The sequence below is a fragment of the Gasterosteus aculeatus genome, chromosome Y (genome assembly GCF_964276395.1).
Source record: "Gasterosteus aculeatus chromosome Y, fGasAcu3.hap1.1, whole genome shotgun sequence".
Taxonomy (NCBI): Eukaryota; Metazoa; Chordata; class Actinopteri; order Perciformes; family Gasterosteidae; genus Gasterosteus; species Gasterosteus aculeatus.
The window spans coordinates 19531282-19554749 of NC_135709.1; the positions used below are offsets into that span (position 1 = coordinate 19531282).

The following is a 23468-nucleotide window of genomic DNA, read 5'->3' on the forward strand; positions in this document are numbered from 1 at the left end:
AGCGACTACAGCACCGCACATACTGCACCACGTCAGTCTCCATCCCCTGCCAGTAGAATCTTTGCCCAGTCAGATAGAGTGTCCGCCTCTGGCCTTGGTGACCTGCCTCATCATGTACGCCTTTAAGAACCTTCTCCTTTAGCGCAGAGGGCACCACATACTGGAAAGTTTTCCTCTTGGTAACAACGTCCTTGGAGACACGATACAGGACACCCATGTTCAAGGTGAGTTTTTCCCAATGTCTAAGGAGCCGCAGGGCCTCAACCGGCTCAGCCGCACGCTCCCGCCTCGATGGACGCCGTCGACGTTCTACAAAGTGAAGCACCCGACTCAAACTGGGGTCTGCGCGCTGTAAATCCAATAGCTTATCTCTGGGTAGAGGGTGGACATCAGACAACTCATGTGGTTGAATGGATCGAACAAGTTGTGGCAATAGGAAGGCTTGTGATGGTAAACAGTCATGGTCCAAAGAACGCTCAAGCACCGCACACACCGCTTGGCGTGAGACAGAGGTCTCTGGGGCCAGGCCCCCCGGGTCCGCCTGCAACATAGGTGCTGGATCACATGACTGACGAAACACGTCCTGTACATGGTCAGAATCCACAACACTTGCTTCTTCCAGTAGTGCGCCATACGGGACTCTAGTCAGTCGATGCAGCATACTCGGCTGAACAAAAGGCTCGCGACTGAGGGCGTCAGCAACCACATTTTTAGGGCCAGGAATGTACTTGATTCGAAAGTCATACGGAGCAAGTTTCGCCACCCACCTCTGCTCACAGGCATCAAGCTTTGGTTTAGTGAGAATGTAGGTCAGCGGGTTGTTGTCAGTCCACGCAGTGAACGGCTGGCCTTTCAACCAATGACTGAATTTGTCACAAACAGCCCATTTCAGAGCTAGAAACTCTAGCCTGTGCGCAGGATAACGTGATAGGGCATAATTGAGAGACTTGCTCGCAAAAGCCACTGGTCGTGCCACGTCATCGCCCTCCGCCAGTTGTGACAACACAGCACCAAGGCCATTGGATGAGGCATCAACGGACAGCAGGAATGGCTTACTGAAGTCGGGATGAGCCAATGTAGCATTTTCCAATAACGCCTGCTTCAACTTAGAGAAGGCTTCGCTGCATTCCGGGCTCCAATCAGCCAACGTTAGCTTCTTAGCCACAGGTCTCTTCCTACCTTTGCTATATTTCGGCTTTGTCACGCCAGATGTCAAGGCAAATAGAGGCTTGCTGATACTTGAGTATCCTTCAAAGAATTGTTGGTAAAACCCAACCATTCCAAGGAAGGATCTTATCTTGGATGGTGAGGGAATGTCTGTCCCCTCAACCATCAAATCCTCCTCACACAGATCCACAATAGCCTTAACCTTCTCTGGATCCGTGGAGATGCCTTCTTTACTCACAATGTGTCCCAGAAACTTTACCGACGGCCGCATGAAATGGCACTTCTTTGGCGCTAGCTTTAGGTTATGCGCTTCTAGCTTCTCAAACACCATTTCTAGTCTCTGCAAAGCTAACTGTTCATTGGGAGCAAAGACAAGGATGTCATCCAGATAGCACAAGAGGCTTAAAAAGTTTTGGTCACCAAAAATGGCCATCATCATCCTCATGAAGGTGGCAGGGCTGTTGCACAGCCCCTGCGGAAGCCTGTTGTATTCATACAATCCAAAAGGAGATGTGAACGCAGTGAACTTCTTATCCTCCTCGTGGACCTCCACATTGTAGTATCCAGAAGTCAAGTCCATGGTCGAGAAGAAAGCATTCCCCCCAAGGGCAGCCAAAGCATCGGCCTGGTGCGGCAGAGGATGTGCATCCTTCACAGTGCGTGCATTTAGCCATCTGAAATCTGTGCAAAGCTGCAGATCTCCGTTCTTCTTCCAAACAAGAACAAGAGGTGATGCATACTCACTCATAGACTTCCTTATGATCTCCCGCTCCTCCATCTCGTTCAAGGCCATCCTCAGCTTATCATAGTGTGAGGGTGACAGGCGACGATACGGTAGTCTGAAGGGTCTGCCATCACTCAGCCGAATCCGGTGAACAAAGTCTTTGGCTCTCCCACAGTCCAAACTATGACGTGAAAAGATGGATTCATACTTGGCCAGCAGATCAACAAGTTTTGTTTTCCAGAATGGGGACAAGTCACTCGAGTCAACATCAATGTCCTGCAGTCCCAAGTTGTCGAGCACAGAGCTCCCAGACCTGTGTGAAAAGTGTTCTGAACCAACCGTTAAGCTCTTTTCACTGCCGGTACTTGTCTGGGAAAAAGTCTTAGTCACATTGCTTTTCACGTAATCCGTCTTGCTTTCCACATACAGATAGTCAGTGTCAAACTCCTCAAATGCCATACATGGGGAAACATCAGCAATCTTGCAGTTGCGTTTCAATGTCACTGGCTTATTGGAAGGGTTAATCACTCTCACAGGGACCCATCCATCCCCCCACATCGACGTCACAATCCGTCCCACCATAACTGTCCTTGGCACCGTGCGTGAGTTACTCTGCTCCACTATGACTGTGCTGCCAGCTGAGAGGCGAGTATGGCTAGGAAGACGGCCCCAAACTAAATGTTCTTTCAAAGGATCCAGGGTCACAGCATGTTTAAGTTTGACAGTGCCCACCTTGTCAGGAACCTCACCACCTCTCCATTTCTCCACAGTAGCCAACATCTGCAACAGGGCCCCCTCTTCACTAGAAGCTTGATCCGGGAGCGAAACTTTGGTCCAGAAATCTCCAGAAACATTCAGCACACGAATGAGATGCTTTATCACGTTGCTGCCAAGAATCAAGTCGTCGCTTTGGCCATCCACAATGAGTGTGGGAACAGAGATGTGACAGTCAAACACTTTCATCTGAAGCTCACACACTCCGGTTGGGGACGTCCTCAGACCCCCACATCCAATCAGAACAACCGATGTGGGAGCAATAGAATCCGGAGAAACAAGGTTAGCCTTTTCCAGCAAAGGAAGCACACGAGAACTTAGAGAACACGCCATCGAGCCACTGTCCAGCATGGCACGCAGCTCCAGAGCGTCCTGAATCAACACACTGGTGTAGAAAAGGTTATCAGTCGCAGCCAGTCTCTGTGCGTTCTGAAATACCACCGTGGAATCAGAGTCCGTCGAGGCACAAAACTGAGAATAAACAGATTCAAAGTCAACATCATCAATCGGGGACGTGTCATCGGGCCCTCCACTAGCCCCCTCCTCGTCTAGTTTCCCTGCCTCGGCGAAGTCTCCGGTTGGACAGCAGGTGAGTCAGGACCAGGGTTGACAGGGCAAACCATCGCCTGGTGTCCAGCAGCATGGCAGCGAAAGCACAAGCGTTCATTCCGACAGTGGGACACAGTGTCATGGTCATCGCTACCACAAACTGCACACGGGCCCCTAAACCTGGAGCGGCCGCTGTTCCTCTGTCTCAGCGGCCTGGAACGCTGAGAAGAGTCCTGCTGCAACAAGCGCTCCAACAGAGTGATAACATGCTCAAGGGACTGACCACCACTCGGAAGCAGCCTAGCAGCTGGTTGTGGAGCAGGAGGGCTCACCGCAGCTTGAATGTGGCTGTGCAGAGCATCTGTTGCCTGGGCAGAATGCAAACCCCTAACAGGGTGTGTGGGCTGACGCTGCTGAAGACGCTTCTTACGGTGATGTTCATCCAGCCGGACTTGAACATCAGCAGCTGTCCATTCCTCAAGTGGCTTGCAGCCGAAGACTAGAGACAGATCAGGGTCAGGACAGTGAGTGATAAACATGACAGTCACCTCACGAGAGGGGTTATCAAGAGTTTTGTTTTGTCTTTGCAGTCCCTCCACAGCAATGTCAATGGCCTTGTTAAGCCGAATCCGGTAATCAACTGCCGTCTCAGCCGAGAATGGCTTGGTGTCATAGAAGTCAGCTAGGGGCATGAAGGAGGTCACACTATCGCTAAAATGCTGTTTGAGTATGTCAAAAACTGGTTCAGGGCCCAACTGCAAGTTTAACGAGGGCCTGCAACGTAGCCCAACTCTCACAACATCACTCGCCCTTCCTTGCAGCTTGTTCAATACTTCCCCTGCTTGTTCACATAACTCAACGCCCCTTCTAGCCAGATACACCCTAACAGAACCTTCCCACTCAGAAATTGAAAGTCGGTCTGTGCCGTCCCCCCTGAAAGGATGTGGCTCATAACTCTGGTGGCTCACTGTCAGGTTAACTTTGGACAGATCAGCCACGGAGGAACGAGCCACGCTTGCCTCATTAGCTGAAATCGACTTGAGACAGGAGACAATATTTTCCCCAATACTGGTCCCTATCTTCTTAACTAAGTCACTGAGCACATCCACTGAGACGTGCCCCCCATCTCGACCTGCAGGTGGCATAGAGTGCTCACCTGGACTGACATCAGCACCCCCATACATGTCATTATTTGCACCCTGAATCCCCATAGCATCGTGAGGAGTTTAAGTCAAAGGCTCACTCTCTCTAAGCCCCCCTACAGTTGGTAATGTCGAGTCAAACCACAAGCCTCGCCCCCTCCCAACACCAAATAATCCTGACTGATCCATCGCGTAACAAAGTGTTTTTCTTTTTTTCTTTTTGTTGTTGTTCTTTTACACTAGTACACTATTCAAAACACACAAAAACACCACTTTAAAATGTGAAAATCTGCTAACCATGTCCAAGAAAAAAAATGAAAAGAAAACGAACCTAACAAACAGCACTTAAACAAAAGGAATCCCTCATTAATTGTTAAACCTGTTGTATCGTCACCTTCAGCCCATAACACAGAGAGAAAAAAAAAAAAATGGGCGGCGACTCACGGAACCAAAGCGGGACTGAAATACACTCGGCAGCGTGTCGAAGCTGCACTCCCGCGACGTAACGGCAGAAATCCCGCGGCGGTGAAGAACGGGTCACGGCACCATTGTAGCGGTTGTACTCTTTCTTGCGTTGTGTTGTTAAAATCACCACCAGGACACGGACCACATTCGGCTCGTATCGGCCGTTTATTGTGTGACGTTAAGACACCTGGCGAACACCCAGAAGTTAAGTCCTCAGAAGGAACCTCGTGGCATCATAACAGTTACACACCCTGCAGCAGACTAACTTTTTAGCTACAGGGTGTCGCACCCACGTCCGCAGGGACCCACTAGAGGGCACCCACGTGACACCCTGTCATGACTCCCTTCTTCTTTTCTTTTTCTCCATTCTTTGTCCGTACAGTATTTTGCCAGGATGTTTTTTCTTTCATTAAGGGTAGAATTATCCAGGAATCTGTTCTCCCAATGTGTGCTGCTTTCTCCTTTCAGATGCTCTGACTCCGTCTATGAACGCAGACAGCTCAGATTCTCGGACTCAAATGTTCCAGCAGGATTCATCCTCCAGTAAACATCAAACGAGCAGCAGGCCAACGGGCCAAACCAACCATTATCTCCAAGACATCCATGGTGACCAGCTGCAGAGAGGTGTGGTGCTGGGGCCCCCGGGATCTCCTCAAGGGGTGAAGTCTGTTTCTCAGGCACAGAAAGATGACAGGCTGAAGGAGCTGGAGAGGAGGCTGGAAGAGCTGGCGCATATGCTGAACACGGTCAAAACCCAGGTACGCTTTGCGATGTCCATGACAAGAAGAAACGTAACATGGAGTTTTCACATTTTTCTGCAGAACGCAGACCTGCAATCACGCGTAAAGTACCTGGAGGGATGTGAGTGTGTGAGGCAGCGATGTGTGTGGGAGGGGCATGAAGTGGAGAATGGACAGCGCTGGCCATTGACCTCAGCACTGTGTGTGAGTGCACATCTGGAAAGGTCACATGTCAAACTAACGTAAAAGGTAAAAATGATTTAGATTATGCTCTTTTACTCCTTAATTCCCTCCCTCATTTGCTCACTCAGTTTATCTTTGTCACAAAACAAAATACAACATAAAATGTTGATATTAATTTTCAAAAACATACACACACACACACACACACATTCAACTGGTGTTAAGTAGCCAGTTTGCAGATGGCTCCCGAAACCACGTCCGTCAATAAGCCCTGACAAAGAGACCAGTATGTCGGAGACAGCTGAGGCAGGGGTTTTGACCATCTAATGGACTGATGACCAGAATAAAGAGTTTTTTTAAAAGTCGCTTTCTAGTCACTTGGACACAAAAACATAGGAACAGGGTCCATGTTGAAAAATTCTAAAGTAACCCTGCATATGCTTTTTAGATTACAAGAAAGCATTTATTTTTCCTTATCTAACTCTAGTGATATCAAGCCTCGTAGGAATGGATAATCATTGATAGACAATAATCATTAATGTCTCCATTAGTCTGGATCATCCAGGATTTGGTTGAAGCTATTTTTCTGTTAAAAGAAGCGCACTGATGTCTGTAGATTTTGGGACATGAGGGACATTGCTTATTTAATCATTTTAAGGCATTTCTTTAACGCCATAAAAAAGGCTGTGAGCGACGTAAGTTAACTTGATTTTGACCTCATTAAGACCTACATAATTATCAGTCTCTCTTTATCTCTGTTTCCCTTAGTCAACCACCAAAGAGTTATACAGTATACGCTCTGTTCTGTTGTGATTATTGTTTACATTTGACGAATCACGCAACACACATGTGCCCAACCAGCCCAGTGGCCCTTCTCTCACCCCTCTTGACTCCCCGTTCTGTCACTGTCTCTGGCTTTTACATCCAACCCTCCTCTTAATTGTTTCTGCATGCTGGCCAGAAGAGTCCAATAGCACCCAGTTGACGCACACTCGCAGACTCACACTCCCCACACACTTACACAGGCTCTTTGATCTCATGCACGCTTGGCTTGCTAGAGGAAATACCTGTTGGCTGCTGGCACAGTAGGCAGCCTCACAAGCGTCTTGTGATTGGTGATTGTTGCACCTTGTCTCTGTCTTCTGAAGAGTTGTCATTAAAATAAGAATCCGCTGAAATGTCATGGGAACAATATTTCATGAGTTAACTGAAAGCCTTTGGTGGTAAAGAATTGAGCAATTTCGCTCTTTGCGGTGTTTAGTATGAGCTGCAGATTAAACAAAGGTATTTTTTAACAAAGCAAAGCTGTTGTAACTCTAACAGTAAGTTGCGGCCCATAAAATATAGTATGTGTGAGAGCAAGCGCAAAACGAGGGACCACCAAAACTCAAAATTACTTCCACATTCCACTTTGCTTACATGACCTGCCAAGATACACATTATCTCCTGGGATAACACAAGCTCAAAAATGTTCATGCAATTAAACCTATGTCCAACTTTCAGGATGTGAGCTGGATGGTTCAGTTCATAATGTGTGACGGATAGCTGCAAGACGTGTACGTGTAAGGTGAGTATCTTTGCTTCAACACACACCTGCGCTAATAAAACATATTCAAGCCTCAACAGTTACTCTGGTCTTCACTGTCATCATTTTATTTATCCTATTTGTGATTTCATTGCAAACAGGAGGGTAACAGGGAATGCCATCCCCAACCCTGCCCTTCACTGGAGTGCACACAAAGGGAGACGGTACCTGGAGACTGTTGCCAGAGATGCAGAGGTATGGGAAGAGCAACAAACAAAAATCTGTCCCCAACAATCCTTGTTAGAGAGATACATCTGCCCTAAAACATAGAGCCTTGAAGTGAGGACACAGGTGACACTAAATCATTGTTAATCTTACATTATAGTAGTACAATCTGTTGACTTTTTAACATTAGCCAGAGAGCATCAACAGACAACAGGGGCTGCAGATTTGCCTCCAGATTTCACAGGGATATCTTCTATTGCATATATGTTAATTTCCAGTAATACCACTAAAGGAATGTACAAATGTGCTTGCAGGCTGTGTCCATTCTGGTGTCCAGTATGATCACGGAGCCGAGTGGAGGTCGACAGGGAGTCTGCTATTGTCTGGTGGGTTTGACTCTGATTGGCAACTCAACCCTCGTATCTTCTCTATCAAACTTTGTCTGTGTCGTTATTGTTTTCTACTCTTCTCTCATCAGGAATGTCACGTTCGCTGTGAGAGGGAGCAATGTAACACACCGTGTGAAAACCCAGCTGCTCCTCCACCCAACACCTGCTGTCCAGTGTGTCAAGGTGGGTTTCTTAAATTGTGTGCGCATGTGTGTGTGTGTGTGCTTCAGTAAACTGCAGAGCCGCAGCGTGTGTTTGCGTATGAAATGTAGGCTGCGGTGTGAACGGCTGTGACTTCTCTAACGGAGCTGTGATCCCTACTGGAGACCGTTGTCAAGTGTGCACATGTTTGGTATGGCATTAATAATCAAATTCAACAATACATTTCAATTCATCGTGTGTATAAATCAATTGCATCCTTATTATATCTTTCTCCTTCAGAACGGGAACGTTGCTTGTTCACCCCTACCTTGTGCTGCTTTGACTTGTCATAACCCGGTGCATCGTGCTGGAGACTGTTGCCCGCGGTAACCAACTTGTCTTCTTTCATCTATATCCCTGTAAAGCCTGCATCGATCCACATCATTCATCTCTTTTTTTTTAGAGGTTTTAGTTGGGTACAGTGTGTGTGTGTGTGTGTGTGTGTGTGTGTGTGTGTGTGTGTGTGTGTGTGTGTGTGTGTGTGTGTGTGTTTGTGTGTGACCTGTAGATGTGAGCAGTGTGAATATGAATCCAAGATGTACGTGGACGGACAGAAGTTCCCCTCTACGAGAGACCCCTGCCTCCACTGCCACTGCAAGGTCAGTTCAGTCTGGCAAAGTTATTTATATGTGACTGGATGAATTGTTGGCAAGTATTCCAGACAAAGGGCCTCAAAGAAAATCAGAACCTACTGCAATTTCATGAAATTTGGTGTGATTAAAATAAATAAATAAAGATGTCTTGAAGAAAATAACCTATATTTCTCATGTCTGCTGTTAGGCAGGAGGTGTGTCTTGTGAGCGCATGGACTCAGCATGCCCTACAGCTCACTGAAGTCATCCAGTAAAGCACAAAGACGAGTGTTGTCCCACATGCGATGGTCAGTAGTCTGCAGTGCTGTAGTGGTAAAATTAGAGGTGGGTAAACTCTGAATTTTGTGATCATACAGACCTCGACGCGATGCGAAGCAACTCTCTGTGACTCTGTAAGGCTGTCCTGGCTATATTGCATTATGTTAAATGTTAAATTTAAGAAAACAGTGAAGAAAAGTATGTCAACACAACACAACAACACAATAGCAGATTAAGAACTATCTACATACGGAGTCTCCTTTTCACAGTAGTGCACAGAGGGCCTCCTTGTCCTCCACGTCAGGTCCTGCCTTGCACAGAGGAGCCATGAACCCCAGAACAGGCGTTCTGGGGTTCATGGCTTCTCTGTGCTTCTCTCTCTATTGGGCCTGGTGTTTCTCTCCCTGTGCTCTCTGCATCATTGCCTGTCCTCTCACTGCCTGAACAAATATGTTGAATTAAGAGTTAACCAGTTAAGCAGCCTGTCAATCACACTGACACTAACGTTAAAGGAACACTCATGTACTACCTACGTCATCATAAATGGCCTATACAGCATGTTTTGTTTTCACATTGAGAACTGACTTGTTTTCTAATCTACGCGTCACCAGGCGTTTTTCTTTTACCGTGCACGACCAGCGAACACAGAGCGCGACTACTACCCCCCCGTCGGACCTTCTCGACCGGTCCGCGAAATATTGTCTGACATGAAACCGGTCCGTGAGGTAAGAAAGGTTGGGGACCACTGGGCTGATCCACAGCGTGTATGTGCCTCCTGGATCCTGATTGGTCGCTGCTGCAGCCGCAAGGCGCTGATTGGATGCTCACAGACCGTAATACAGCGCAGATGAACATGATTCAGACTACGCCGTTTATATGTTCAACAATAGGAAACGTATTTGTAGTGGCTATTTGTCCATAAACTTAAACAAAAACAAATAATAACAAACTTCTCAAATGGCCACTCGAGGCTACGTCATGGTTAGGCTTTACGCAGGTTCGGAGGTACCAAAGCAAAGTAATGTCCATAACAAGATTGAGTTTGAGGCGGTTTATTCACACACATAAGCAAGCTCACAGACATTTCTGCTGCCTCTCTCACGCTGGTAAAAAACCATATGCCCTCGTGCCTGAAGTACCTCCCACCTTGACCTACTTATGCAAATGAACATAACACCATGTGACCAATAAACGACAATACGAGTAAAACAAAAATAAAAATATAGCTCCAACAACCCAGCCCCTAATTGTAACGGTACTTTACCCACAATTAACCTTAGCTTTAACACAAAGGAGCTATTTTCTAATTGTAGCTTAAGCATTAAACTGGAATCTTCACATCTTCGGATTCTCCATATCTGAAAGAAACAAACAGATGGAAGACAGAGATAGGAGAAAGAATGAGTTGTATAGTCAATTATTAGCCTCCAAGAGAAGACAGAGCTTGGTTATTGGTCTGTCCAGGACGCTGATCTTCGTTTGGACCTTCACAGAGCGAACCAGTCCTCGGGAGTCAGCTATGGCGCTTAGCACTCTGCCCTCATGCTGGTTGACCACATATTCTTTTCTCTTTCGGCTCAAAAGTAAAAGTCTTTCTTTCAGCTCCAACAGCCAGGCCACTGATGTTTTAAGCTTTCTCCAGGATGAAAAATAGTGAATGAGCTGACTGAGGGGATTGTCACTGTGTATTGTAACAGCATTCACCTTAAGTTCCCTTTTCACCTCTGCATCATCCGATGGAATGGAAGAGGCGTCCAAGTCGAGTTTCGGCCATCTGGTGGGGGGCAAGTGCAAAAAGTCCGGTCCTTTTAGCCATTTTCCTTTTCCAAACTCCTGAGCTCTTAGTCCTCGAGAAGCTTCATCTGCAGGATTGTCTTTGGTGTTTACATACCTCCACTGATCTTTGTCTGTGGATTCTCTTATGGAGCTGACACGATTGGCAACATATGTGTGGAAGCGCTTTGTTTCATTAAAGATGTACTTGAGAACAGTAGTGCTATCGGTCCAAAAGAATGACCTTTGCAATGGCAACTGTAGCTCTTTCAACAGCATTGTGTTCACTCGAACAGCAAGCACAGCTGCAGCAAGCTCAAGGCGTGGAATGGTTAGTTGCTTTAGAGGAGCGACACAAGCTTTGCCTGTGATAAATGAAACATGCACATTGTCAGTGCTCTCCAATCTCAAGTATGAAACAGTGCCATATCCTATTTGACTAGCATCTGAAAAATGATGCAGTTCTGCTTTCAATTGTGTTCCAAAGTTTTTGGGTTTAATGCACCGTTCCACTTTAAATCCACTCATATGTTGAAGTTCAGAGAGCCACTCAGACCAATGTTCAGAGACATCACAGGGAACTGGCTCATCCCATTTGAAGTTCATTCTGCACAGCTCCTGTAACAGTAACTTGGCAGGGATTATGAAAGGAGACAAAAAACCCAGCGGGTCGTAAAGAGAGCTCACCACAGAAAGGATGCCCCTCCTAGTGTGTGGACGTTCCTGCACTGCAGTCCTGAAGCTGAACGTATCTCCTTGAACACACCATTGCATCCCCAGAGCTCTTTCCACAGGGAGTTGGTCCCTGTCCAAATCCATGTTCTCCAAACCCACTGCTCTGATGTTGCTAGGAATAAGTGCAAACACATTTGAGTTATTTGTGACCCACTTTTGGAGATGGAAGCCACCTTTTTTACAGAGAGATGTTAATCCATGTATGAGCTTCACTGCATCTTCCTCTGTCACAGTGGACTTAAGACAGTCGTCCACGTAGAAATTTGTCTTGACTGTACGAAGGACATCGGGTGAATATTGCAGTGCATTATCCTCAGCAGTTCTCCTCAGTGCATAGTTTGAGCAGCTTGGAGAGGATACAGCTCCAAACAAATGCACGCACATCCTGTATTCCTCTGGCTCCGCTGTAGCGTCTCCATTGGGCCACCATAGAAAGCGCAAGAAGTTAACGTGCTTATATGGCACCCGGACCTGATGGAACATGGCGTTGATATCAGCCATAACAGCGATGGGCTCTTCTCTAAACCGAAGAAGGACACCAATTAGCGTGTTAGTGAAGTCTGGGCCCTGCAAGAGCTGACTGTTCAATGATGTACCTTTGTAGGTACAGCCGCAATCAAACACAACACGCAACTTTCCTTTGGTTGGATGATGTACACCATGGTGGGGAATGTACCACACCTTTCCTTGTTCCAGAGTGGGCTCATTTGTGGGAACCTTTTCTGCATATCCTTGCTCTAACATGTTGTTAAGGAAATCAACGTATTGAGCCTTGAATGAACTATTTCTATTAAATCTCCTCTTCAGGCTTTGGAGTCTTTGTAGTGCAATGCAGCGATTATTTGGCAAAACAGGATCGTCAATTCTGAAAGGTAAGTCAATGTAATAATGTTCATTGTTAAGCACTGTCGTACTCTCCACAATTTTCATGAATTTAATGTCTTCTCTTGACATCTCAAGTTGTTCATCACTTGTTCTTTCAGTAAAGTCATGATTATACTGTTGCATCAACATACTTTCCAAGTGTTCCACAGATATGTGATTAGCAGTTACAACAATGCATCCTGATTTGACACCAGTACCTTCAGAGTTTCCAGCACGAAGAGGCCCGTTTATGACCCAGCCAACTCTGGTCCTCACTGCATACGGTCCACCACATTGACTATTTATCAGTTCCCATGGCTCCAAAACTTTAGGCGAGTCGGTTCCAATGAGCAAGTCTATATCTGCATCTACTTCATGTAGCCTAATGCTGCTCAAATACGCCCATTTGGCAACATCATCCTGACATGGCACATTGATTTTAGATACAGGCATTTTTGTTTGTGTCAGAACAGATGGTAGCTCAATAAAGTCATCGGTGTCAAATCCAGACACCTCCAGACCAGTTACTATAGTAGTGCTAATGGTTTTAGTCTGCCCCATTGTCCTCAACACTACATTACAGTTTTTTCCTGATACTCCCAGCCTTTCAGCCATACTTGTAGTACAGAAAGTCCCAGAGCTCCCAGGATCCAGGAAAGCATAAGTATGCACAACTTTATTACTTTTCCGACTTTTCACCTGCACAGCCACAATGGGAAAAACTGCAATATCCTCTTCACCAGCCCCAATATGACCACACGTCTGCTGCTTCCCGGATACAGTGCTCACAGTTTCTTTGGAGGTTATCCTTGTAGTATCCTCCTTCTCCACATGCAGGACAGATGGATGTTTCCTGTGACACACTTCACAATCCAACCGACCCCTACAGTCTTTGCTCGTGTGTCCATGTTTCAAGCACCCAAAACAAACGCCCTTCTCCTTTAGAAACTGAATCTTGTCCTGTTGTGTCTTTCTTCTAAACTGAAAGCATTTTTCCAGAGTGTGATTGGTAAGATAGCAGAACATACATTTGAGCTGGTTACTGTGAGCTGTCAAGTTTTCCATTTCTTTATGTCCATCCTTTGGTGCATTAATGCTGGTGGCAAATGTACCACTTTTCTTTTTCTGCTTAACTTGCATGGATAGCTTTGTATAGCTGGCTGGAGAAACATCATTAATATTTCCAAACAGAGGATCTGAAACAATTTTGACTTGTTTTTCAATGAAATTCACAAAATCAACATACACTGCTCTGCTTCCAGTTTGCTCCAGTATGTCACATGCCACATTTCTCCACTTTTCCCTCAGCTTGTATGGGAGTTTCATTAGGATTGTCCTGAGGTTAGCTGGCATGTCCAACTCCTTCATGTACTTTATAGGATGTACTATGTTGGAGCAACCTCGAAGGAACAAAGCGAATGACTGCAGAGCGTTAACATCCTCAGGTTTTATTGAGGGCCAGTTGTTGATTTTGTCCATGTAAGCAGAAGAGATTTTATGTTCACTGCCAAAATGTTCAATCAAAAGCGCTTTTGCTCTTTGATAACCTGGTTCAGAGGGCATATGCTGACAACTTCTTACAATGTCTCTTGGTTGCCCCCTAGTGTACTGTTCTAGGAAGTACAGACAATCACTGAAATTTTGAGTTTTATCCTCAATGCAATTTTCAAAGGCTCTGAGAAAAGATTTGAAATACAGGGGATCACCATCAAATACAGGTATATTTCTCATAGGCAGAGCAGAGGCTGTGTTTTGTTGGACCAACAGCGCAGTTATTTCATTTTGACGCTGCATGATATTCAAAATGTCCGGAGAATTGGTGGGTTGATTATCGTCACAAACATCTTGCGAACCAAGTGATTGTGTACCTTGCCTTTGAAACACAGAAATGACATTAGGTATGGGTATTTGTTTTACACCATGTTTGGGTTGAACACCAACAGGGACAGGATTTAACAAGCGACTGGAGGTAGGTTCAGAGCTTTTATTGGTGGGCACATAGCGTTCAGCATTCGGATTTAGTTCATATGTCCCTTGTGTTTCTGACCTTTTCAAGTAAGAATTCATGCCATCTGATGTTTGAGATGCACATCTTGACACTTTAGAGCCACACTTTGAGCTTACTTGCAGAACCTCCAATTTTGCATTTGTCACCTTTAATTCTGCCTCCAGAGCAAGTTGTTCCTTTTCTCTCCTTAAATGTTCCCGTTTCTTCCGTAATTCCTCTTGTTCAAGTCTTATTTGTTCCTCCTGCGCCTCCAAAGTGTGCTTTTGTTTTAGAGCAGCCATGCGCTCCTGTAATGCTGCTCTCTCTGCTTGCGCTAATATTTTTGCAGATGCACTGGATGAAATCCTTGACAATTTAGAGCCAGCCTTTGAACGCGCTGCAGAACCTTTATTGGATACACTGTCCTCAGGCCCAATATCAGTTTGATTATCAGGTGGTTTAATTGGAAGTTCATATGAATGGCCTGCATTTGATAACCAGCCTTTGACGTCATCAATAAAGCTTGAAAAACACTTCTCCTTTTGTTCAAAATATTTATCTTGTTTCTCCTTCTCATCCTGAGGTATGTCCAGTGACACAAGTGATAAATGATGTTGTTTTGCCTCATCAACACATATTATTATTTGATCCAAAAGAGACTTGACTGCATCAATATTGTCTGCAGAATGCATCAACTTATCCATCTGATTCATGTACGATTTGGCTCGTTTGCATTGCATCGATCTCTTTTCCTGACACGTTTGCATAAAAAACATCATTCCTTTAGCAGTAAAACTTGTGCGTCTTCTTGTAGGAAGCGCCGTGTCGCTTTTGGCTTTAGATGCAACGTCAGACATTTTACCCTTTGTTGATGCCGGTCATGTACACCCACGGTTGTTTGCAAAGATTGAATACAGCACATACCTTGTGGAACTTTGTTTGTTGCGGTGGTTGCCTTTGTACACGGAGTTGAATGCACGCAGTAGCTGTTGTTGCGCGCGGCCGTGCGCGTTACCTGTGAAGGCTTTGGGCCTTTGCGAATTCAAATTGCAGCAAATAATATCCTCCACTCCGTAGTGCAGCTCCAGCGCTCCAGTAGCTTCACCGTTATCCAGTACGGTGTCCAGGGAAACTTTACACTGTCGGATGGGTCGTATTATTCGATGTTTGCACTGTATCCAGCCCACACCTCCGTCACTCCTAGGCCCTTTCCTTTGTTTGTCTCCCGCATCCAGGTGAGTAATCCACTTTCGAAACGGTAATCCAGCAAACGACAAGTCCAGTATCCACGTAAACCAACGATATATCCAGGGCGGGTTTTTTACTTAATGTAGTGGCTATTTGTCCATAAACTTAAACAAAAACAAATAATAACAAACTTCTCAAATGGCCACTCGAGGCTACGTCATGGTTAGGCTTTACGCAGGTTCAGAGGTACCAAAGCAAAGTAATGTCCATAACAAGATTGAGTTTGAGGCGGTTTATTCACACACATAAGCAAGCTCACAGACATTTCTGCTGCCTCTCTCACGCTGGTAAAAAACCATATGCCCTCGTGCCTGAAGAACCTCCCACCTTGACCTACTTATGCAAATGAACATAACACCATGTGACCAATAAACGACAATACGAGTAAAGCAAAAATAAAAATATAGCTCCAACAGTATTCTTAGCTGTTTTAAAATTACAACAAGTGTATTTCGGATTATTCCAACGGAAGAATACAAGGCGCAGGGAACTTTGAGGTGCGTAAACGCCACTTAGAGGTGCGTAAACGCTATTTATAGGTGCGTAAACGCTATTCCCAAAAATCTAGAGGTGCGTAAATGGCATTTATGTGCGTTTACCCTCCACTACAGCCCTGGTAGTCTGTATCTGTAAATTGGTCTAAAACATGATATTTCAACATGTTTGTTTGGCCCTGTTAGCAAATATAATTCAAGTTTTTTTATTTGTTCCCACAGGATGTGAGTATGAAAGGAGGATGTATGCAGATGGAAAAGTGTTTACCCCCGCTGGAAGTGGACCCTGCCTGCAGTGCAGGTGTAAGGCAAGTCAAACCCGAACATGCGCATACTTGTTGTTAAAAAGTCAAAAACACAACATTTTCATACTCTTATCTGTCTTAGGGGGGGAATGTCAGTTGCCGTGAAGAGAAGTGCCCTCCTGTTCGGTGCGCCAACCCAATTATGGACCCACGTCTCTGCTGTCCCATCTGCAAAGGTAATAATGCATTCAATAACACGCACAAACTTGCACGGGTGGAAGGCGTAACAAATATATGACTCATCTTTCTCATCGTAGCCTGTGTGTTGGAGGGGGTAGAATATGAGGAAGGGTCCAAATGGAGCCCTGAGGGTCCTTGCTCCAGCTGCACCTGTGTGAATGCAGAGATGCTGTGTACACACACGCGCTGCCCCCCGACCGAGTGCCTGCATCCCAGCAAGACCACCGGTCAAGAGTGTGTCCGAGCATGATGTCGAGGCTCCGTGCAGCTGCACTTTTCACTCTATGTAAATTAGCCCTTCATCCATGTCTATAAAATAGAATTGTGTAGATAATATATGCACTTCATTTAAGAAAGCCAGACCTAATCCTTTCATTTGCTGTAACTGATTAATGCTTCATTTGCAATTAAATCCACACTAGCCATGTGCTCAACTATACTATGATTAAGCTGAAAATGTGAGTGTTATTTTTAAAAGACTATGAAGTCTGATGTGCAAAGGAGGAGATGATCGTTGTGTGAGGATGAGCAGGACGGAGAGAAAGTCCTGCAGGATTGTCACCAGAGGGACATTGTGGTTTATTTTAGCATGGTTTGGTTTTACATTTTAGCGTGGTTTGTTTTATTACATTTTAGCGTGGTTTGTTTTATTACATTTTAGCGTGGTTTGTTTTATTACATTTTTGCGTGGTTTGTTTTATTACATTTTAGCGTGGTTTGTTTTATTACATTTTAGCGTGGTTTGTTTTATTACATTTTAGCGTGGTTTGTTTTATTACATTTTAGCGTGGTTTGTTTTATTACATTTTAGCGTGGTTTGTTTTATTACATTTTAGCGTGGTTTGTTTTATTACATTTTAGCGTGGTTTGTTTTATTACATTTTAGCGTGGTTTGTTTTATTACATTTTTGCGTGGTTTGTTTTATTACATTTTTGCGTGGTTTGTTTTATTACATTTTTACATATCAACCCACCTTTCAGTACATGCACCTGGAGGGACTAATCAATTGCAGAGAGCCCTGACCAACCACATTACACAATGAAAGGACCTCCCCTCTCCAATTAACACAGCTGCTTTGAAGGACACTAAGCACGGCATGAAAGGGGGAAGCCACGGGAAGCCACAGAAAGGGGAAGCCACAGAAAGGTGAAGCCACAGGACATCAAGGGAGAGGACGGCAAGACAGCGGACGAGCAGGCAGGGTGCAACGAGGAGAGGAACGAGACGGACTGGACACCTCACCCAGGAAAGGAATGGAACCGGAAACAAGAAGAAAGGGCAGGACGGGTCAGCAGCAGTGGCTGGTCGAATTCTTAATCTTTTTAGTACTTTGTTCCAGCTGGACTTTTAATACAATTGTAGTTATTTATGGGTTTTTAGTTAATAATAAAATCCTCCTTTTAAACCACGCTTTTAAGTCTTGTGATCCATGCTGTTCTTCCTCTGGTGAACAAGAACCTGTTTTATGGAGACCTAGACTCCGCAACTAGGTGGCGTTGCTGGTACCTTTTTTATAAATGTATCTTATTTTTTATTAGATTTTAAGTCCCCGCCTCACAGGGCTGACATACACACCTAAAAAATGCATGAACGCAATGCAATGAACTAAATGACAGTTGTCATTTTTGTTTTGTTTTGAAACCCGAAATGATTAATGAAGTGTTGCAGTTGCCCTTGATAACAAAGTAGTTTTAGTAATATTGAGTCTTTGTCAGAACGCTGCTGCTAGAGTTCTAACAAAGACCAAAAAATGTGAGCACATTACACCAATTCTTAAATCCTTACTTTGGCTCCCAGTATGTCAGAGAATTAATTTCAAAATCCTACTGCTCACATATAAATCACTACATGGTTTAGGGCCAAAGTATATCACTGATATGCTTCCTCTACATAAGCCTTCAAGATCACTAAGATCTTCTGACACCAATCTGTTAGTGATTCCCAGAGTAAATACAATTCATGGGAAAGCATCATTTAGTTACTACGCAACAAACAGCTGGAATAAACTTCCTGAAGATTTAAGACTTGCCCCAACTCTGACCACGTTTAAAACAAGACTGAAAACTTTTATGTTCAGCTTCGCCTTCTGCTAAACTTGACCTACATTGCACTTTAACCTCTGCCTTTAATTAAACAATTTAAATAAGATTTTAATTTATAATTTTATTTGCTGTTTTTAATTGTCTTTTAATTCCTGCATTTTATTTCACTTTATTGTATGAAATGTTATGATGTGAAGCACTTTGAGTCTGCCTTGTGTATGAAAAGTGCTATACAAATAAAATTGCCTTGCCTTGCCTAATAGTAGTCACTGTAATCCATGTCTCCCAGGTGATGCCGGACGGAGAGCAACACCTGAGGTGCTACCGAAAGCAGTGTCCCTGCCTCGTCGACTGTCCTAAGAGCAACATATTGTTCTCTGGGCCAGACCACTGCTGTCCTGTCTGTGCACGTCAGTACCAAACTGCATTCAAGATACAACGCCTGTGACCTCTGCATTGTCACTGAGCTTTGTAATTTGTTTTGAACGTTTAGAGCCTCTCAGTAACTGCACCGCTGCACTGATTGGCAACGAGGTCTTGGCAACAGATGACCCTTGTTTTACCTGCCACTGCAAGGTACCACAGCAACGACGCGTTTGGTGACGTATTTTGAATGGCTGTCAGAAATCACATGAAACGTTTTTATATTAAGGATGCAAATGAAGTGCGTTTTAGCTTGACCTGTGCATCTAAATCTAAATTGTCGGTACACCTGTGGGATTTTGAGCCGCTCAGTGATCCTGTGTCTGTCATTTAGGACCTGACATGGACCTGCTTACACCAAAACTGCCTCCCACCTAGTTGCCCTCTTGATGAACAGTTCAACTCCCCAGACCCCTGCTGCCCAGTGTGTAAAGGTGACACAACAGCAGCTTTCCTCTCATTTGTATTACAAATATTGGAGGAAGTCTCATTGGCATTAAAACAGCCACTATTGTGATGGCACTCCCGTGTTTTATGAAGATTGTGTGATTGAGGGCCAGAACAGACGTGTGGCCAACAGCAGCAGCTGGACCGACAGTGGTGAAGACTGCGTCACCTGCACCTGTAACGTGAGTGACAGAGCTTTGCACTGCTCGTGCAAAGCTTGCAACTAATGATAGTAACACTTGCACGTTGCTTATCGGCACAATTTGTAAAAAATTGATTATATGGCAGAGCAAGCATTAACACAGGCCATGATTGTACTAAACTAAACTAAAGGTCTCAAAACTAAAAAAGTAAAGTAAAAATACCGTGCAGTAATTGACGTCCTGAATGAAACAGGACACTCCCTTTCAGTGATGTGAGAAAACACAGGTGCTTTATCGAAACTCGTGGAGACACTGCTAACCACTTTCCATGCCTCTTAATCAAAAAGAGCGTCAAAAGCACCGTAACGGAGATCACTCTCCTGCAGGGCCTCTGTGGGGAGCCGTCCCCAGTGCAGGGAGCAGTGTTGGTCTGCTGTTTCTTTCCTGTGTGAGTTATTCACATTTCATCAGCAAGAAAGGGACGCGCTAACAGTCCTCGTGAGAGGTAAATACTTAGAGCGAGTCTGCTCTTACTTTGCACGATAGATGGATTCAGGAAATATCTTGGGTCAGGTTCTAAAAAAGAATCAAAATAATCAAACATATTGTGTACATCCATATTTAATTTAGATGTATTTATATAATTAATATGTTTGATCTCATTGTGCTCAACGTAAGTTATCACTTATGCAAGGAATTGTGCACATTTGGACTTCTACATGGCTCTTACCAGGTACGTAAAGAGTTGATACCTCAATATTTTACCTTCCAGACTGGACAGGGGGAGCCTAAGGCTCTTGTGTCTCTACATCAGATTGGCAACTCTGAGGGCTCAGAGAGAAAAAATGTCTTACAGCGCTCTACTGGCAGCGCGGCAGTCCTGGGAGACATGGTGAGCCAAAGCTGAAGGGTGACAATTCAAATTAGAACACTGAAAAAGGAAGATGCACTGACTACCAAGCTATATTGTGTATGTCCCTCATGTCCTTGTTCAGGCCTCATATAAAGAGTCCCTGCAGAGCAGAGAAGGCAGCGCTGTGGCTGCACGGTGAAGAGCAAAAGAAAGACTTTATCTCGGTGTCACCACAGCAGGTAATGTAAATCTGCAGCCCCTGATTCAGAGAGAAAGGCAACACATGTCAGACTCATTCTTAATAATTAGTGAGTAATTTTGTTTCTCACGTAACAGCTTAAAAGGAAAACACTACAGTAGTTTTATCAGCAGCACATCAAAGACGTTGGCCCTTTTACAGCAGGCGGTGCTGCAGCTGATGGTGCTGACTCAGGAACAGGAGCGGAAGCACCTGTTCAAGTTGGCAAATGGGATCTCATTAGAGGATTTGGAAGAACCAGGTTCCACAATGCCTCCAAAAGAGCGTATGTGAATCTTTTTTTCCTCTTCTTCTTTCTGTCTGCTGTGTGCTCGTCAGCATTGCTTTTCCTTTGGATTCCCCTGTCTTTGTACCCCGTGTTTTCTCTTTCCTATGCAGATAACCATCAACGAGATGCTTTAAGAAATGGCTGCATACAAAGACTTCGAGAACTCTATGCTGACTTGCAGATTAACACTCAGACCACCTCAGAGCACCGTCAACCACAACTGCAGCCCAACGCAAGCAGTCAACCGACGGCGTGGTGCCAACACCATCTGGAGGATTGTTCCCTGCTCCTTTTGACTCATCTGATGGAGCTCCAGGACGTCCAGGCATCCGCATCACTGCCAGCACTGATGGACGAGGTGAGTCAGGACAAACCACAACATCCGATCCCAAGATCTGACACTTAACAGCAGCTCTATCGGTGAAGCCCATGACTGTTCAAATGATGATGTGTTTCCGGCAGAGTGCACAGTGTGTCCAAGCTCTGCGAGAAGCATACGAATCAGAACTTCAAGCACAGCGGTGCACCAACCTGATCCAGCTGATGTCAAATGCCCCCTTTGCTTCAGGCTCTATACTATCTCAACGTACAGACTTAACCGAAAATAGCCCCGATGAGCGAATCACAGTCGATGATCGCCACAGCAGTGGTGAGCCAGCTGAAGCTCCCACGGTGGAGGCAGAGGGAGAACTAAATGTGACTCGAGCCGCAGAAAGGACCGACAGAGAGGATGTCTGGAAAGCCACCGCGGACAGAGGCAAATCTGGACCAAACACTTGCAGCCCCAACCACAACCTGTGCCCCCCCCAACCCCCCTGCCAAGATTGTGGAGTGGTCGTGGAGGACCTGCCCTACCTGGAGATCCTGTGTGTATCAGATGCAACGCGTCTTGACGCAGATAGAGAAGCCCACGACGAAGAAGAAGAAGTGGGCAGTGCAGCAAAGAGCCCCAGGAGGTTTGAGAAACAGGGCTCGCTGATCACCCTCGCTTGGAGCAAACCAGCAGAGGACGACACAGAGGACGGGGAAGGCCCTGCAGGACGGAGCCGGGATGCACAGCCAGAGGACGGAAGCGGTACAGCTGAACGCACAACGTGGGAGAGGACTACTGGAGTGGGGGACAGAGAGGAGATGTAACCTGCTCTGCTCCACTCTGATTCTACACCAAGTCAACCTGTCGCACATTCTGCAGCCCCCCCCAGTGCAGCACAGCAGGACAGGTACTCTATGTGATTTGAAAAGCATAAAATAAAATATTGCATGACCATGTAATTCATCAGATTGCTTTACCCTTTTTAAATCCTCATTGCTCGGCCGCGGTGGAGAGAGCGCCGGCTGAACAACCCGAGATAGGAGAATCTAAATGTGACCTGCAAACGCGTGGTTTGGCAGCAGAGGCCCTGCAGGCCGCACATCCACATCTCTTGGTTGACCCCCCTGAGATTGAGCAGGGTGGGGGTGACATCTGCTCTGAACTGATGAAACAGGCCGCTAATGTAGACAGAGAAGTGCCTGAGGTAGAAAGGTGTCCCACTGCGGCAGAGCCGGAGCTGTGGGACACGAGAGTACGCGAAACCCCTCGTGCAGAGGACCAGAAATATAACAGTCGAGCCGCGGTGAGTTTGCCGATACATGGGTGCGTGCGTGCAACAAAGAGCTGTACTGCACATTTCCTCGTCATTCCCTCATCTGATGTTTGCTCTTGCAAAGTTTGACAGTAGCCCTGTGGAGAGGGATTCCACACTGCTGGAGAGAGAGCGGGCACGAGAACCAGTCTCGGAAATGGAGAGAGAATACACAATGCGCAACCTGGTGGACATGCAAAGAAAGGTGCAACAGAGGCAGCAGAGGGATAAAGAGAGGCAACTTCTGACGGTGAGAGAAATGTGGAGAAGAGTGTACAGATCAGTGTTTGCAGGAGGCAGAGGCGACATGTCACCCTGACACGGTCTGTCCTGCAGGTTCAGGAGCGTCTGTCGATCATAGAATAGCAGAGGAAGACCTACTTGGCCGGAAACACGCAGACCGGCTAAGGCACCTGACAAAAGATCTACCACGGGTAAAAACTGTATATTAAGGTAATCAGTCTACATAATTGTATCTGTGATCATATTACCATCACTACTGTCTTTTAGGAGGGTAAGAACCAGCAGAAGACAGTTGTCAGAGAGCGACTGGATCACCTGAGAAGAGAGAGATCCTATGTCATGCAGTCCAAAAGAGAAAGGTGGGGGAAACTTCTTTAAATAAAACGGAAACACCCAAGTAAGGTTTACCATCACCCCTTGTGTTTCTCATTTGTCGTCTAGGAATACTGGATTTAAGGAGCTCCTGGGTCCAGTAAATCTCAACAGCAATGAAACAGACGAGGGAGCAGACTGATGAATGTTTAGTTTTAACGAAAGGGATTTGTGGTTAATTACTGCTTTCAACAGCGTCTGACGGAAGTGGGATTTATATAATAAAAAATATTCTGATGAGTTCAATGCCGCAGATTATTTGTATTCCACT

At 45.5% G+C, this 23468-nt stretch overlaps 1 protein-coding gene and 3 long non-coding RNA genes across 4 annotated transcripts; 3 read left to right on the forward strand and 1 right to left on the reverse strand.

Annotated features, from left to right (window-relative positions):
* The first annotated feature begins 5339 nt into the window (after window positions 1-5339).
* On the forward strand, window positions 5340-9239 carry LOC120812674 (kielin/chordin-like protein). Its single transcript, XM_078097951.1, has 10 exons — window positions 5340-5579; window positions 5643-5810; window positions 7248-7311; window positions 7431-7524; window positions 7809-7880; window positions 7973-8066; window positions 8156-8235; window positions 8325-8410; window positions 8593-8683; window positions 8865-9239. The coding sequence occupies exons 5-10, from the start codon at window positions 7833-7835 to the stop codon at window positions 8916-8918; spliced, it is 453 nt and encodes a 150-aa protein (XP_077954077.1). The 5' UTR covers window positions 5340-5579; window positions 5643-5810; window positions 7248-7311; window positions 7431-7524; window positions 7809-7832; the 3' UTR covers window positions 8919-9239.
* A 732-nt stretch (window positions 9240-9971) lies between these two features.
* On the reverse strand, window positions 9972-15861 carry LOC144391139 (uncharacterized). Its single transcript, XR_013455024.1, has 2 exons — window positions 15219-15861; window positions 9972-11555 (listed from the first exon to the last, which is right to left on the reverse strand). It is a non-coding gene; the product is annotated as an uncharacterized LOC144391139 (long non-coding RNA).
* Window positions 15862-16416: 555 nt separating this feature from the next.
* Window positions 16417-16960, forward strand: LOC144391140 (uncharacterized). The gene is made up of 2 exons (XR_013455025.1): window positions 16417-16517; window positions 16599-16960. It is a non-coding gene; the product is annotated as an uncharacterized LOC144391140 (long non-coding RNA).
* A 5318-nt stretch (window positions 16961-22278) lies between these two features.
* On the forward strand, window positions 22279-23403 carry LOC144391141 (uncharacterized). Its single transcript, XR_013455026.1, has 4 exons — window positions 22279-22832; window positions 22919-23016; window positions 23093-23184; window positions 23267-23403. It is a non-coding gene; the product is annotated as an uncharacterized LOC144391141 (long non-coding RNA).
* Window positions 23404-23468: the final 65 nt, after the last annotated feature.